Source organism: Pecten maximus, chromosome 12 (genome assembly GCF_902652985.1).
Source record: "Pecten maximus chromosome 12, xPecMax1.1, whole genome shotgun sequence".
Classification (NCBI taxonomy): Eukaryota; Metazoa; Mollusca; class Bivalvia; order Pectinida; family Pectinidae; genus Pecten; species Pecten maximus.
In genome coordinates this window covers 26,895,186-26,913,934 of record NC_047026.1, presented here as the reverse complement: position 1 = coordinate 26,913,934, position 18,749 = coordinate 26,895,186, and the positions used below count along the sequence as shown (strand labels likewise).

The 18,749-nt window shown below is 33.9% G+C and overlaps 1 protein-coding gene across 5 annotated transcripts in view; it reads right to left on the bottom strand.

Moving 5' to 3' along the window:
- The window catches only part of LOC117339336 (nuclear hormone receptor HR96-like), a 202,863-nt gene that overhangs the window by 78,677 nt on the left and 105,437 nt on the right, over window positions 1-18,749 (bottom strand). For all 5 annotated transcript variants that reach the window (XM_033900873.1, XM_033900876.1, XM_033900878.1 and 2 more), the window contains exon 2: window positions 10,577-10,611. In XM_033900873.1, coding sequence (XP_033756764.1) covers window positions 10,577-10,611 — 35 coding nt within the window. The remainder of the gene's footprint in view (window positions 1-10,576; window positions 10,612-18,749) is intronic.

The window sequence follows — 18,749 nt, the reverse complement described above, 5'->3', positions numbered from 1 at the left end:
AGGCTTAATGAGATGGAAGTCTGCAGCTGATATGCTTAAAAAGTATCTGTGATATGGTCTGCACAGGGTATTGATCCACTACTTGTGAAAACCAGTCAGGTGTCTCAATTAAGTGCATCAGGAATTCTAAGGGCAGTAACTCTTACCAACTTGCTAAATACATCTCATACATCCATTGTTTTATCCAAACAATATTATAACAATACAATTAATTTTGTCAAAAATATTTTGTGAGATTAATATTATATAATAGGTTATCTATAGCTCCAATACCTGTCTAGTACCTGTCTACAAGTATCACTGGTCTCTATAATAATCACCTGTTTATTGTATCCACCTGCCTATAATAACCATTTGTCTAAAACTAGAACTAGAATATTATATAACTTTTCTGTAAAGTCTGATTATCTGTCAAGATTTTTCATCTCTACATATTTTTTAATAAAAAACAAAAATAAATAAATATAAAAAAAAATACAGAAAAGTGATAGTATTTTTTATTTATCACATCTTTTTTTTAATTTTTACTCTAAACTTACACAGTAAATAAAATTATTCAATAACTTGAACTAAAGATGATGATTGCAAATGATATGAGTCGATCATACATGCTGAGCTTCATGTGTAGGTGTATTTTTCCTCTATTGAATGCTAATATATTCATAACAAAATATTTAGATTTGTATTAACTGTTGAGAAAAATATTTTTCAATGGATTTTCTAACAGAAAGCTTTATCCCACAAAAGAACAGCTTGTGATTATATAAAATCAAATGTCAGCATCTCTGCAATGTGTTCACAGCCTATCCCTACCAAGTTTATTTAGATGGTCTTTTGAATAAAAACAAATGCAAAAAAAATTGAAGTGGAATAAAAGAGAAAAGTGCTATACGTAGATCCCTATTAAAGAGAGGTTGTATGTCGGGAATCTAGATTCAATAAAAAACCAATACAAATATTATCATACAAATTCTTTCCTTAGCAAACCAAATGGAAATCTGATGTCATTACAAATATTTTCAGTAAGCAGGTTTACTATACCTGTATCCTACAAGGACAGATTAGACAGGTATACCTGTATATTACTAGGACAGATTAGACAGGTATACCTGTATATTACTAGGACAGATTAGACAGGTATACCTGTATCCTACAAGGACAGATTAGACAGGTTTACCTGTATACTACAAGGACAGATTAGACAGGTTTACCTGTATACTACAAGGACAGATTAGACAGGTATACCTGTATACTACTAGGACAGATTAGACAGGTATACCTGTATACTACAAAGACAGATTAGACAGGTATACTTGTGTATTACAAGGACAGATTAGAAAGGTCTACCTGTATACTACTAGGACAGATTAGACAGGTATACCTGTATACTACAAGGACAGATTAGACAGGTTTTCCTGTATACTACAAGGACAGATTAGACAGGTATACCTGTATCCTACAAGAACAGATTAGACAGGTATACCTGTATACTACAAGGACAGATTATACAGGTGTTTACCTGTATATTACAATGACAGATTAGACAGGTATACCTGTATCCTACAAGGACAGATTAGACAGGTTTTTTGGTATCATGCCTGGACAGGATTTTACCTTATCTACAAGGACAGATTAGAAACATTTTCTGTATTATATATGACAAATCCCTTTCCTGTATATTTCATTTTCTATAAAAGTTTCGCTGATGTTGTCCTCTAGTGACTGGTGACACAGAAGATAGTTGGATGACGTCTTGTATACAGTTTATTCCAGCTTCAGTATCTATATAAAGCTCCGTCTGCCCAGTTCCCATTCCCCCTGGCAAAGCTGTGATAAACATTGGTTAATTATCCGAGTCTATGTGTCCTGTTGTCTATTTCCTTCTCATTTGACCGTTAGCGACACAGGACTGTGTGGATGCCATCAAAAGCTACAACCCTGATTTCGATGCAGCTGTTAATGTAGCCAGCTTCATCTGATTCTGTTGATGGATCGATACTCCATTAGGGCGGCAGAATGAGGGGGAGACATATATGGGTCCGTACACCCCTTATCAAGCAGTGTAATGGGATTTTCTCAGTCACTGTCCTTTCCCTCTCCTAATCTCTACAAAAACTCTCTTCCTGCTTGTTCTTAAAGCAGTTATGTTGGAGTTTGTTTGTACTTAGTAATATACATAACAGTATACATCAATAGGAGGGAGGCTCGCTTACATATAACATATATCATTGTATTGTGTAATGGTAAAATCACTGAAAAGACATGACTGGTAAGGTATTCCCATATCATATTATATAATTTAATGATTAACTTTGACTTAACAAAGGACAACTCAACTATTATCCATTATTTCTAACAATTATATGAAGTGTTCTGTATTCAAAAACGTTTTCATTACAATTGATATTTTTATGAAAACTTCCAAATATATAATTAATACTAAATTATCCTTTGTGGTCTACTTGACCCCTGTTTGATAGATAATTCTATTTCTTATAACAAATGCAAAATAAGAGCTGTGTAGTGTATCTTATAGTAAAATAAGAGCTGTGTAGTGTATCTTATAGTGTATAAATCCAACATATATGTTGTGTTTCACAGGGTGTCAGATTAAACAGGTAAGTAGCCTCACACACACACACACACACACACACACAAACAGATTTTTCGCAATTTTTTTCTGAAAATGATATCTGATATTGATGTTACCATATCCAGTGTAAAGCTTCTCACACACTTGGTAAAGCATGTCATGCTAATCAAGTCTTGTAGACCCTGACTACTAGCTATTGAAGTGCTGCATGTTGTGATCAAATCATGATGTACAAAAGCTACAACAAAACATCTCCTGATACTGATGTGTGTTGTTAAAAACATCCTTTAACTGTACAAAGTAATCAGAAAATAAAACCTGCTCTTGAAGCTTCAAAGTGCATCAATGTATTTTTTATTCATGATTTACTTTTTTTTTGCCCTTAAATTTGTCTTCAAGCTGTGTTTTTGATGCAAGGGAGATCACTCTGATATGCTTCCATTACTACTGTGCCCCTTCATAACCACCCATGTGAAAACAAAACTTCAGAGAAATGTGTGTGATGAATAATACAGGATATGATACAAGCAACTGTATTACACAGAGTAGCTTGACTGATTTCCCTGATGGGAGAATTTACAAGAATTTTCCATGAAAAATGGATCTGGAGTTACGCTCTGTTACGTTAGAAATCAATAAACAATAAAGGAGTGAAAATATAACATGCTGTGTTTGTAAAAAAAAAAAAAAAAAAATCGTGAATATTAACGGTTGTTGTCACATGTCGCATGGAATGACAGCTTGGAATCTATTACGTTTAATCTGTTGGGCTTAGGATTGCTTCATTCACATAAAGAAAGCTAAATATAGTTATATAAAGCTCACTGAAGTATAATGACAACAAGAATGACTTCTCACTTCTGTACATAAACATGTTGAGTATATATGAGAGAGTCCCAAAATTACTTTCTTACTAGTCACTTAATTCTCATCAGTGAAACACAGCTGGGTGTTAAACAGACCTGAACTTACAGGACAAGCTGACAAACATGAGATGTAGGATGGCAAAATGTTGAGACATTGAGATGTAGGATGGCAAAACGTTGAGACATGAGATGAAGACAGCAAAATGTTGAGACATGTGATGTAGGACGACAAAATATTGAGACACGAGATGCGACAAAATGTTGAGACGAGATAAAGTATGACAAAATTTTGAGAGACGTGATATTAGGATGACAAAATGTTGACCAAGACAATGATAATATGAAGCTAAATAAGAATATTTGGTAGCATATTTTAACTTGTAAAATTCAGAGAATTTAAATACGTCATAGGCTTGTTTCATAAAATTCAGAGAATTTAAATACGTCATAGGCTTGTTTCATGATAGGATGTTTTTCACAAAATTTCCTGGTTCATTGCCAATGGTGTGATCAACACATCAATAGTCTAGCTATGATGAAGTGCAATCCTTACAACTAAAAGTCATTATTAATCTCTTTCCCTGGGCTGTTGTTAAAACTGTCCTTCAATCCCTCACGATGTTAACATTGAACCCTCTCGGTCTATACAATACCTTTTTATCTTTGATGATCAACCCCCCCCCCCCCCCCCCCCCAATTCCTCTCTCCCACTCTATTTCAGGAGAGAACTGTCTAACTATTTTCTTCCCCACTGTTACCCTCCCCTCCTCTCTCTCTCTCTCCCAAACCCCAATGTCAAACAAAAGGTTATATCAAATTATTTAAATAGTGATATTACAATGCCAGTAAAGCATACATACAACAGTTAATTACCTTTGTTATCACACCCTAATTAACAGGTATTGTAACTAAACAAAATTTCCATCACATAACAATGATGCAATATATCAAACTCAGTGTGATCCAACGAACCATACAGTTTCATAATCATCATCAATGACAATGTCGATAACCTACTCATTTTCTCATAATATATTACATATTTTCTCTGATCCAGTCTCATAGATATGAATACACCACACACAAATACATACATGTGAATTTCCAGGAAATCCATTTCATTTTTATACTTGTGGATAGGTGATACTGGATTCCCATCATGCTTTAACCCACTTGTATCCTTATGGTTATGGCTAGACACATAATATACAAGGCACATGTACAACAACAACAACCATACCAAACCTGCAGGTCAGCCTGATGTCGTCTGCTTCTCCTCCTCCGCCTACTGCTTATGCAATGATTCCACCTTCGACTAATGTCACACAAACAGATCCCACAACAATTCTCAAACAATGAAAAATTATTTCTGATATAATTTCAGTCAGATTAGTCCATCAGTTAGATAATAGTACACCTAACGCTACGTTGAAGTACAGCCTTAAATAGAATTCGCTTCTCAATTGACGCGGTTCGGTAATTACTCAAAACACCAGCTACGTAATCATAATTAAGTCGTAAAAATACACATCTCTTTTTGTAAAGTTCGGTCATGCATAGATCAGATATATAGTCACAATAAGCGTGGTCTGGTCTCACAGATAGTATTAGTTAAAGGCCTTCTGTAGATTTAATTCAATGACTACCTGGTGTAATGCTATCTGACTCTACAATAACTATGATACTTACACATTCAATAGGGTAAAACAAAGTCATATAATTCATCATGTCTTTCTAAACTGATTGAGATTTGACAATTGAATAGGATGGTCCCTAATCATGACAGAAATACTATTTAAAACAAAGTTATGTAATTTATCATGATCCCCAATTTGATAAAGCTCTGACAAACGGATATTTGTATGGTAGTGGTGTCAAGAATAATTCTAACCAGGCTGATCCTTCGTGGATTTCAACCTCTGGGTTCAAAAGACACTGGGACACAAAGCTGTCAGTGGTGTGTCAGTTTATATAAGGTTATATCAATTCAAGTTGTATAAGTCTCCTAACGACCAAAATTAACTGTTATCACCTGTAACAAATGTAGATATATAATACAGTTTGTCATTTTGTTCCAATCACATGTCTGTGAATGGACTACAGAAAAAGTTTTCCATTCAAGAATACAATAAATTGAACTGAATAAGTTGAAATTTAAACAGGACTAATCTAGATAGGGTTTGGTGAGGTTTGGTTTGCTGTGACCAGATATTTTATACAGGTTTCTGATTTAGACAGGGTTCTGATTTAGACAGGTTTCTGATTTAGACAGGGTTCCGTGAGGTTTGGTTCAACTGTATACTGTGACCAGATATTTAATACAGGTTTCTGATTGACAGGTTTCTGATTTAGACAGGTTTCTGATTTAGACAGAGTTAAATTTGCCTTTGGTGAGGTTTGGTTTGCTATGACCAGATATTTTATACAGGTTTCTGATTTAGACAGGGTTCTGATTTAGACAGGTTTCTGATTTAGACATGTTTCTGATTTAGACAGGGTTCTGATTTAGACAGGGTTCCGTGAGGTTTGGTTCAACTGTATACTGAGACCAGATATTTAATACAGGTTTCTGATTGACAGGTTTCTGATTTAGACAGGTTTCTGATTTAGACAGGGTTCTGATTTAGACAGGGTTCCGTGAGGATTGATTCGACTATATACTGTGACCAGATATTTTAGACAGGGTTCTGATTTAGACAGGGTTCTGATTTAGACAGGGTTCCGTGAGGTTTGGTTCAACTGTATACTGTGACGAGATATTTATAAAAATATTATGAGTTTAGACAGGATTTTGTGTAGACAAGTTATTGGTCTGTTTTATGAAGGTTTATGTTTGTACAGGTTTCCGTCCATTCTTGTCGATAATTTATGATATTATGTATAATTATGGTAACGGCTACGTAAACACTCCATAATGATAATTTGATTACAAAGGCTCGCTACACATATCTACTGGCTGATGTTGCTAACAATCTACGTCATTTATGTTACATAAAAGGATTAAATACGAATGTTGATGTCCACAGAAAATCGTAATCATATCATTACAACAGGACATGTGCCTAATTAATAATCCACATGCAATCCCTACCAGTATCATTACATACAGCAGCAGTTATAGCCTTGTTAGCTTGGTTTATTTCACAATTTTAGCCTTTATTTTCAGAGTTACAAAAAGCCCTGAATTTGAGTGTTTTAGGTCTGTTAATGAGGAGATTTCTGAACAAAGATAATAATAAATGATCAAGAAACTTTGATGAAAAACATTACTTTAAAATGCCAAATTGCTTGATAAACTGGTTCTAATATAACACCATGATCCTGGTCAAGCTCTGGTCAAGCTCTGGTCAAACATTACCCTAATATTAACATAAAGTATTGATCAATCTGGCAGAGACACCTCTCTCCCTAGGCAAGTACAACAATGCTTCCTGACTGTCCAGCTCAATTCCACAGATAATTAGGATAATTACGTTAGTGGAGAACATTACTGAAGTCATAGATCTACGATATTCATGTGAAAAGAATATGTCGACTTGTCATGGAAATGACTTTCATGGTGAATACATTAATCTCAAAAAATACCTTTTTTACTGTCATAATCATACTGAAGGCAATGTTGACGGTGCTTTCCGCCAACTCATTATTGCCTTAACCCATATCAATTCTCTAATTTTCAACACACAAAAAGCACATTTCTAGGGTAATATTCAACGTAAAAAAGGTTTCATACATTATTTCATTACACATTAATAGCAATTAAAGCAAACATGTTTTTGTGTGTGGATATATCATAGATCCTATGTGTTTAAAACAACTTATAACTCTTCAAACAAAATAAAGACAGCACAATTAATATCTTGATATAGTGAAATTTAAAAAAGTCTGGAGAATTTTCACATAGTGAAACAAGAATTATCACAACTAAATCAGGATTTTTTTCTTATGATTATTGACTTTAAAATAAACTATCTTTAATTCTAAGATCTAAATTGAAAATTATTTTTAAGATTCATTATTCCAAGACAATTCAACCAACCAACAGCAGGTATCTTGATAAAACTGTTTGCGCTCTATATAATTAAACTTGGTATCTATGGCCTAGCTATCAATCAAAATCACTTTTATCAAAAAATTTATACAGTAGGGAAAGTAAAAGAACTGGAGATCCTATATTTACTGAAGTAATAGTAAAGTTATATTACATGAACACATTTGTTGATGAGTCGGCCCATATTGTATTACAGAAGATACAAAATGTAAAGATAAAAATCCAGAGAAATATCTTAAACTTTTAATGAATTTTTCCTGTTTACAAAGATATTGAATGCTGTACTGACATATGAATGTTCAACACTTTGATTTAAATTTCATCTTCATGTAAAATACACATTACTAAAATGTTATGGAAGAAAAACTTGAAATATTTGAACTTTTTATCTAATTCAGCTTCCTGAATATTTATTAAAAATTTATACATGAAGCACATTTTGATGGTATCGTTTACATGCATGAGTTATCTTGTAATCATGGCAACTACCACAGCCAGCATTGGTAATGCTGTTGGACACAGCTGTGGAGCAAGGTAACATTACTAAGAGTTGCTTCCCTTCTCTCATCCCTCTTTTTTCTTTCACATTTCAACACGAGAACCAGTTTTCAATGCATTTCTGGGTATGATAATGCTAGGGTAACTTTTTTTGTAGTTTCTAATGAAAATTTCCCCAAAACAACACACATAGGCTCCCAAAATTTAAATGACATTTCCTTGAAAAATATTTCTTGAAGATTACAACAAAGATTTCCTTTGAGAAAAAACCATGAGAAATCTAAAATTTCCCCTGGATTGCTACTATACTGACAAAAAGACAATAATGTTTGGTAATGAAGTGTTATATTTTGCTGTTGCTATATTTATATTAGACTCTAAGTCAGCAGACCAAAACAAACTATATTGAAAATGAACAGTTATATTGGAGTATATATCTCATATTGGAGTACATTGTATATATCTCATATTGGAGTATATTCTCATATTGGAGTATATTCTCATATTGGAGTATATATCTCATATTGGAGTATATATCTCATATTGGAGTATATATCTCATATTGGAGTACATTGTATATATCTCATATTGGAGTATATTCTCATATTCACAATAATCTGTTCTCAGTTAATGTTAACATTGAATAAAAAATTATAATCTTTCAAAAATATCACAGAAAAATGAACATCTTGTATGTGGAATTTGGCATTCCAGGACCAATCCTATATGTTAACATTTTAGAAATATACACAGCCTATAATTTCATTTCAACAAAAAAATCTGAAATGCTTGAAATAACATATTATTTGCTCTTGCTTTAAATAAATGAAATTACTAAAACAAGAACATCAGAAGAAGAATAAAAAAGCAAATATGCTGGATATGTTTATGGCAGAAACAACTGATTGTGTGAGGTTTTAAAATATTTTCAATTAAAGATTCACAATCTTGACAAATGAGTTTTATCTTACTCACATTCAAGCACAAGGGACAGTCAATTTGTTTTACAGAAAAAGAAAATGTAAATTACTTAAATTTCCCTTTGATTCACATAACTTGATATAACAATACTTGATATAACAATACATTATAAAACAATACATTATAAAACAATACTTGATACACGATAATCAATCTCATTCAGTCATAAGTTTTTCTCTGTAGTAATCATACTACATCTGTCAATTTATTTTGTGTAACATTTTTATTCAAAGTATGTATTTTTTTAAACCCAAAAACAATGCAAAATCTAACTGTGAAGTAAAACATATTGCAAAAATTTGTTTTGGGTAAAAACCTACTGGTGTAAGGAAAACTTGAAAATTCTACCTTAATTCAATCAAACAAAAATAAAACAAATAGCTCACTTTATATATATATATGTAATGTAATTGTTTTTACAGAGTCTCAATAATTTGCCTAGGTAAACTTCAGGTGTATTTTGCAGGTCAAAAACTGATAAAATAATAAACATATATTCTAATTGCTCATAATTTTTCTCTCCATTTAATCATCCCTAAGTATGAATGCCTTAAATGGAATTTAGGGTGAAAAATTTGCTGACAGAAATCCACCTGAAGATAAAACCTAATTATATGAGATAAATATTTTTCTCAGTTTGCATTTCAAATCAAATTTATGCAACACATCCTTCCAAACTGCCATGGTTATGAGAAGTAACATACACATTAAATAGTTCACCAATGAGTGTTAAAATCTAAAAATTCCTCAAGCCCCTAATACCAATGGTTTATCTGAATAACATCAGTTTACCTTGAATATGCATAAGAATATCATCACAAATTACTTGCATAGTATCTTTAATTTTTGTTTTGACAATCTGTAAAATGAAATTACTTCCACCAAAAAACATCAATGACATTATGAACACTTTTCTATCTGGAAATAATGTTTTCAAACTTACCTTCATAATTGGTGTCATGCATATCATATAATAACAGGCAAGTGTTAATTTATTTTACATACCAACGTACAAAATACAACAATCACCAAAAAATTGATGACTCCATAGATTGTTCATCATCTTAATACCACCGTAAGAAATCTCTTTAAATCTAAGTTATATGACAATATTTGTCTTACAAATATTTATAAGGAAAGAAAAAAAAAAAAAAAAAGGCTTGGATCGAGAAAGAACAGCAGGAATTTTATCATTACTCAGATGTACAATTCTCAATTTTTTTTAATCATAAATTTTGAAATAAGCAAAATGGAGCATCAGTAAGAAAGTAAACAAACTAAAACTTTTATTAAATGAATTCAGTTGCATTTATTTTTTATAAATATCTGATTTTCAACCTATTCAGATCAAAATATATTAGAATAAATTGAAATACAATAAAATCAAACAATTGTGTATGTTAACTATAAGAAATTTAGTGTGTTAGAAAATTAACTACATAGGTAGGAGGAAATGGAATCAAAGTTAGATATCAATTTCAAGGAGTTATATCTTAAGTGAAATTACAACAATTCTACATCTCAAAATAATGGACAATAATTTCAATTCACAGACATTATTAGTGTAAAAATTAATATCAGTCTTACCTCAAATCCATCTTCACCGCGTCGTCATAGAGGTACTGTAATTAAAATAAAATAAAGTTAATATACAAGCAAATTGTCACAGAATATATAACAGTATTTATCATACCAAATATATAACAGTATCTATCATACCAAATATATAACAGTATCTATCATACCAAATATATAACAGTATTTATCATACCAAATATATAACAGTATCTATCATACCAAATATATAACAGTATCTATCATACCAAATATATAACAGTATCTATCATACCAAATATATAACAGTATCCATCATACCAAATATATAACAGTATCTATCATACCAAATATATAACAGTATCTATCATACCAAATATATAACAGTATCCATCATACCAAATATATAACAGTATCTATCATACCAAATAAGACTTCCTAAAAGGGTACAGTTTGTTCAATAATAGTTTTACAAATCAAGCAACTCAAGTATTTTACATCCATAAAAAAAAAAAAAAAATATCTGAAAATTATCTATATGTATTAAAGATTTTGCAAAACAATAAATTTCTAAATAAACAATTTGATTGCATATCACCCACAAATTGTTCAGTGTTTTTCTCACTACGTATCTGTGTATGCTCATTTCATACATAATTGCCCGAGAATAAAAAGTTCCCATTTTACCGAAGTCAGAATTATGACAGATTTGTATAGAAATCCTCACATATAACTGTTAAATCTCTTACCCTATGAAGTAACCCTGATGTCGATTTAAAGAGTTGAAACATTATTGCACACAAACACGTTGAGATGGCTGAGAGCCCACTAAATACGCCTTCTTTGGATGCTGCAGTTAATATAACCAAATTAAAACCTAACCGCTCGTTTTAATTCTCAGAAATCGGTGCCCATTTTTCTGTGTCGACCTTCGGTAGCTATCAAACAACTTGTTTAAGCCATACATCAGACTAAATTGATATTGTGTCTTTCCATTATAAGGAAAAACACCGCCACTAAAATCGTTACATAAATCTCATCCCAAACAATTAAATGTAGTGTTTAATTCATTAATTAACAGACTGTAAATCTTCCAAGAACATGTTGAAAAATGGCAAAAATACGGCTCTCGTATAAAAAACTGCCCCTTTTACATTCTTAGATTCCCACATGTCTCGCTCAAACAGGAGATTAACATATCACCAATAAATTTCACATTAGTGACTCTGATGTTGTGAGTTAAGTGAACACTGGTGATTTTTCTTACCTCCAACCCCCTCCCCTATTGATTTGAAACATATTAACAGCTATTGTTATTTACATGTCAACTCGATTCTCTTCCCTCAGGTTTAAAGAGTCTGAACTCTGCTTGCTTCCTGTTTTCAATTTCAGTATAACATGAATTTAATTTTAAGAATTTACCCGAAGATTTGCCGACAGCTAGCATTTTATTTTTGTTACACTTTTGTCAACACCTGATAATATACTCTAATAGCATTGTTTTAAAGGGCCGGAAACTGAGCTGAAGTTTAATAGGGAGCTAGGAAAGGGGAAGACAGCTTGTCACTAAGTCACTGATTTTAAGTCACAGAGCGAGTCACTGCTGAGTCACAGAGCGAGTCACTGCTGAGTCACAGAGCGAGTCACTGCTGAGTCACTGACTCAGCTCACTCAAACAGGCAAAGAATAAAGGTGAGTAATGCTACTCTTATTTTACATGTTTGACTTGAAAGAAAAGTCATCAGCATTAGATTTTGGGACTTAAAAGGATTTTTTGTTTAACTCTCTGCTTATCAACCAAAAAATATGAAACAAGCAAATAACTATATCAAAGGCAAGTTTGGAGGCTTTAAGGGTGTAAAACATGGATATAGAATTGTCAAAGGTCAACATAGATCGGACACCAGTGAATTGGAGCAGAAGCAGAATGTTGTGTTGATAGGACACTGGTGAAGCAGTCAGTAAATATAATGAGCCAACTTCATACAAGTTGAAGAACTTGTGTCTCACACCTCTGTATTCTGTGTAAGAGTTTATTTCAGTTTATTATGGACTTAACATATTATCAACCTTCCAGCAGATTTTCATTTCATCTAAATTTTCATCTCAACATATCATTGGTTTTTGTGTTGTTTTTTTTTTAAAGACAGAATATCCAACTACATCAATATTCTCCAGCTAGTTTTAAATTTGCATCTTTAAGTTAAAATTTAAATTTCATCATATATCTACATGTTAACAATTGGATAGAGAAAAGAGAACACACCACTGATCCGTGACCACAACTGATACCAACCACCATACACTTCACCACTGATCCGTGACCACAACTGATACCAACCACTATACACTAAATTGTCACTGGTCATAATATGTAAATGTACATTGATAAACAGTGTGAAAATAAGTGTTTTTAATTGCAACTTTTTACAGATGCAATACTGTTGACAAGTTGGATCCAGATCTGAAGTTTAACAACATTTTGCTGATTTTAATTTTACCTTTTCAATGAATGATAGAAATTGTTCTGTTATTTGTAATATATTGATTTTTAACATTTGAATATTTTGTGTAAACAAAGTTGTAAAAGAGTGTGTATTTGTCCTGTAATGTATATTGATCTGAAGTATACTTATCAGGTTAATCAATTATATTACTAAATGTTTCCCAAAAGTATTTCATTACAGTACATGTGAACTAGAATTTGGACAGTTTTTAACGAGTCTATCATTGATTGTTTTGATGAAGTAAGCATGTAGACAAACGGTATTGTTTTATCTATCTAGTATTTTGTTCATTTATCAAAACTTTCTTTCATTAAAAATAGCAGTAACATACTGTTTTAGAATACAGACAAACTTAATCTCAAACTCTGTTAACTCAAAGACCCTCTTTAACTCTGAGAACAAATTCAGAGCTGCAGTAAAAGTTCTATACAAAATAAACTTTGCCTCGAATACTTGTCATGGAAGTTTTAAACAATATAAAGGTTACTTTAGCCCCCTTTCCCAAGGACTCATTAAATATAAATTTTACCCCTGCCCCTCCCCAAGGTCTCATTAAATATAAATTTTACCCCTGCCCCTCCCCAAGGTCTCATTAAATATAAATTTTACCCCTGCCCCCTCCCCAAGGACTCAATAAATATAAATTTTACCCCTGCCCCTCCCCAAGGACTCATTAAATATAAATTTTACCCCTGCCCCTCCCCAAGGACTTATTAAATGTAAAAAACACAACGTAATTATGTATGTCCTTATTTCGATTCCTTTATAATGATGATGGATATAATCATAAATATGGCAGTAATATCCGAACATGTCAAAAGGTCCTTTATGTGTTAAAAGTAATCCCACATTTTATAAGTTACATTCCAGATCCATTGATTCAGTTTGCCTGAAATTTCATCTCACTAATACGACAAAAACAGGAGCGCACCAAGATAAAACATAATTCCTTTAGTCAATAATAAAACAGAAATTGAACAAAAAATTTACATGAAATTGATAACTGGTCCCTTCGACCAATTGTATGGCTGGATGATTTCTAATACAGGAATGCAACAAAGTAAGTCGAACTGGCAAACAAAAAGCCTCAATCACAATAACACAGAAACGAAACCATAGTCAAGGGACGATTTGTAGACAAAGTGGAATGTTGAATTGGACACGTCTATAAATCTCTTTTTCCAGTCCATAACAGACTGGTTTATAACGTAAATATAGATTTCCTTTCACGACTTGCCTCAATATACAACAGTCAATAACATATGATATACACTTCAACGGAAATAGCCCTCCGGGATTAAAGGAACGTAACAACACCGTAAATTGTAGAGTTAGAACAATATGATTAGGCCAGTAGATACCCTTTATAGTCTGTCACTGGCAGGATTAGTTCCTTTAAACATCGACAAACAAAGCATTTTTATTCTGAAAACCTTGATCATTATAAGGTATCCCAAGTAGACTCGGGGAAATGACGTGGTGACTACAACTTGTTTGGGCGATTTAGATTTCTTGTGTTCTTTCCTTTTGGATTTCAATACTTCTGGCCTCTAGCATCACCGCGGAGTCCTAGAAATAGCTCTATGATGCTTTCATTATTTTTGGCGTAGAGTCAATCGAACACTGGGTTGCTATACTCACTTGCTTGCTTTTTGACAGTTATTTCTCTGCTGGTCAAAATCAGAAGTGTTCAAAATCCTTAATTCTTGACTCAATTACATTTAACCTAACTTCAAATGAAGTTCAATTCAAAGCTGAACAGAGACAATGACACATTTTTTTATTTCCTTAAACTTAAACTTCTGCAATGACAACTTCCTTTCCTTTTTAAACTTGACTTCTGCATGTACAGAGAGATAGAGAGAGCAAAAAAACAAAAAACAAAAAACCAACAACAACTGAATTTACCAAAAGCTTCTTTTTCCTTGTCTATATTACTTGTACAACACCCATAGTATACCTAAATTATTCATAGGTTGGATTCCATCAACTCATTAACATAACCACTACATAAAGATACTTTGTGAACAGGGTAAGGATGATAACCATCTCTCACCAGCTTTTAATGTAAGCTTTTTTAAGTGTTCAGAACAATGCCAAAGGTTTCTTTCCATCAATTTTTGTCTATACCATACTTTCTGCCTGCTCTAGATTCTCGATCAGCTCAGGGTGTCCTTGTTCATGTCAGTTGGAACTCTTCTGTTACCAAACCAGTAAAGAGAGTGCTATATATGCTGCCTTAAGCCTTTCAAATTAATGTTCATTGTTCTCTATACAACAGTAGAAACCATTCAAAGCAAATTATATTGATAAAGCTATTTGTTGGTTTTTTCTACGTGGTAGACAAAATGAATTGAACAATAATTGTCTAACAAAACATGCAGAGTCATGGATGTCTATGTATATACTCCTAAGTACTCAACATTTATTCATAAAGCATTCTGAGAATCTTGTTTTGAATTTCACACTACATTTTTTTAAACACATTTGTAATTTAAAAAAAGAACCTTTAAGTGTGTGTGAAATTTGAAATGACAGCTAGGATGTACCTACCAAGGGGCTAGGATGTACCTACCAAGGGGCTAGTATGTACCTACCAAGGTGCTAGTATGTACCTACCAAGGGGCTAGGATGTACCTACCAAGGGGCTAGTATGTACCTACCAAGGAGCTAGGATGTACCTACCAAGGAGCCAGGATGTACCTACCAAGGAGCCAGGATGTACCTACCAAGGATCTAGGATGTACCTACCAAGGGGCTAGTATGTACCTACCAAGGGGCTAGTATGTACCTACCAAGGAGCTAGGATGTACCTACCAAGGGGCTAGGATGTACCTACCAAGGGGCTAGGATGTACCTACCAAGGAGCTAGGATGTACCTACAAAGGAGCTAGGATGTACCTACCAAGGAGCTAGGATGTACCTACCAAGGGGCCAGGATGTACCTACCAAGGGGCCAGGATGTACCTACCAAGGATCTAGGATGTACCCTCCAAGGGGCTAGTATGTACCTACCAAGGAGCTAGGATGTACCTACCAAGGGGCTAGGATGTACCTACCAAGGAGCTAGTATGTACCTACAAAGAGCTAGTATGTACCTACAAAGGGGCTAGTATGTACCTACCAAGGGGCAAGTATGTACCTACCAAGGGGCTAGTATGTACCTACCAAGGGGCTAGTATGTACCTACCAAGGGGCTAGGATGTACCTACCAAGGGGCTAGGATGTACCTACCAAGGGGCTAGTATGTACCTACCAAGGATCTAGGATGTACCTACCAAGGGGCTAGTATGTACCTACAAAGGAGCTAGGATGTACCTACCAAGGGGCTAGGATGTACCTACCAAGGGGCAAGTATGTACCTACCAAGGGGCTAGGATGTACCTACCAAGGGGCTAGTATGTACCTACCAAGGGGCTAGGATGTACCTACCAAGAAGGTAGGATGTACCCTCCAAGGAGCTAGGATGTACCTACCAAGGAGCTAGGATACCTACCAAGGAGCTAGTATGTACCTACCAAGGGGCTAGGATGTACCTACCAAGGGGCTAGTATGTACCTACCAAGGAGGTAGGATGTACCTACAAAGGAGCTAGTAAGTACCTACCAAGGGGCTAGGATGTACCTACCAAGGATCTAGGATGTACCTACCAAGGGGCTAGGATGTACCTACCAAGGGGCTAGTATGTACCTACCAAGGGGCTAGGATGTACCTCCCAAGGGGCTAGTATGTACCTACCAAGGGGCTAGGATGTACCTACCAAGGGGCTAGTATGTACCTACCAAGGAGGTAGGATGTACCTACCAAGGGGCTAGGATGTACCTACCAAGGGGCTAGGATGTACCTACCAAGGGGCCAGGATGTACCTACCAAGGAGCTAGGATGTACCTACCAAGGAGCTAGTATGTACCTACCAAGGAGCTAGTATGTACCTACCAAGGGGCCAGGATGTACCTACCAAGGGGCCAGGATGTACCTACCAAGGAGCTAGTACACCTACCAAGGAGGTAGGTTGTACCTACCAAGGAGCTTAAGGATGTATACCCATCAAAGAGCAAAAATACTTCTTCAGTTTTATGAATGTGTAAAATCAAATATCCAAAAGTACCAACTTATCATTAGCTTTAATGGCCAAAGAATTCAACAGACACTTGATATTTTTTGTGGTACATCCACACAGAAACATCATAGGGTCCCAGTCTTTAGAGAAACCCGTTCTATGATTTAGCATATTGGGTATTGCTTTAGCATGTCCCCTACCAGCCCCTGTTAAAATTAGTACAACAGTGACTCTGACCTTTACCAAAAATCCCTAAAACTCGCACTTTTCCTGAGATATTATGGTTCTTTATCATTGTCCAGAGTTTTATCAAAATCCCTCAAGGAATGAAGCCGTTAGAAGACTGACAAACTTTGGTGTTTATGATGTACATATACATACCTGTACATACATTGTACCTCCAAGCCAATCCTACAAGACAGTCGGAGAGGAAACCTTAGTGACACTGTTTCACCAGTAGGGGACTAACTTCACAATTATAACTGGTCAGTGGAAGGGCCAAACTAAGATGTTCTATACTCTTTCATTAAGTCATATTTCTATAAAATTCCATCTTCAACACTAAGATTCTGTATAACAACCTCCCGGATTTAACGAAGGATTATAAAACTGTGATATTAGAGATCTATGAACATGAACCAATGAAATCAAAGAACAAATGATAAACAAAAACATAATGATTACAGATAAAATATGTTGTTTTGTGAATAACTTCTGACAACCAATCTATAAAAGGTAACTAAACCTTTTTTTTAATTTCAAGATTATTTTCGGGTGAGTTTATACAGGTACATTTACGATAATGAAACCTGAGTTTATACAGGTACATTTACGATAATGAAACCTGTATCAAATGTCTACACTTCATATTCCCTTACTAATACAAATAATACCATGCCTGATCTCATATTAACACAATATATTTTTCCAACCTTTACCCTTTAAGCACTTTGGAGATCCAGGTGGTTAAGTCAAAGAGATGCTTGTAAGCTATGTGACTACAACAGGAAGACAAAAACAGCTTGGAATGTCTTATTTTATCAAATCAATCTCGTTTTTATGTATCTTGTGCAATGCCAAGTATGTCTTTAAGGATTTGGACCCCGACAACTATGGATATGTATCCATCACTCCATTAGTCCATGTCTGAAATCAAAGATCCACAGCTGATACTCTACAACTTCAACAGTGTATATTTCAATATATTTTCTACACATATTTCATTTTTTTTATCTTGTTGGTGTAACATTTGATCTTTTTAATATCTTTAGAAAAGGACCAATTCTGAGGCTATTGGGATGAAAGGAGTTATAAATGTATAATATATACTTTCACATCTCCAATGCTAAATAAAAAATTGCATAACTTTGATTTTCATTTCAATTTGAACATTTTCCAAAAACATATACGATACAAGAATTTGATATTTCAATTTTTTCTAACCATTACATAAGTGTGGCATGCTATTAAAGTTGAAGTAGCTTTTTCAGTTATTACACAATTAAATCCTTTTAGAAATATTCCATGATTTTAATTAATGTTGTAACTATTAAGATGAAAGAATTTAACAACTTGAATATCTGACACCTGGTTTCCATCTCCTCAAAAGCTACCCAAAACTTGACATACAAATAATATC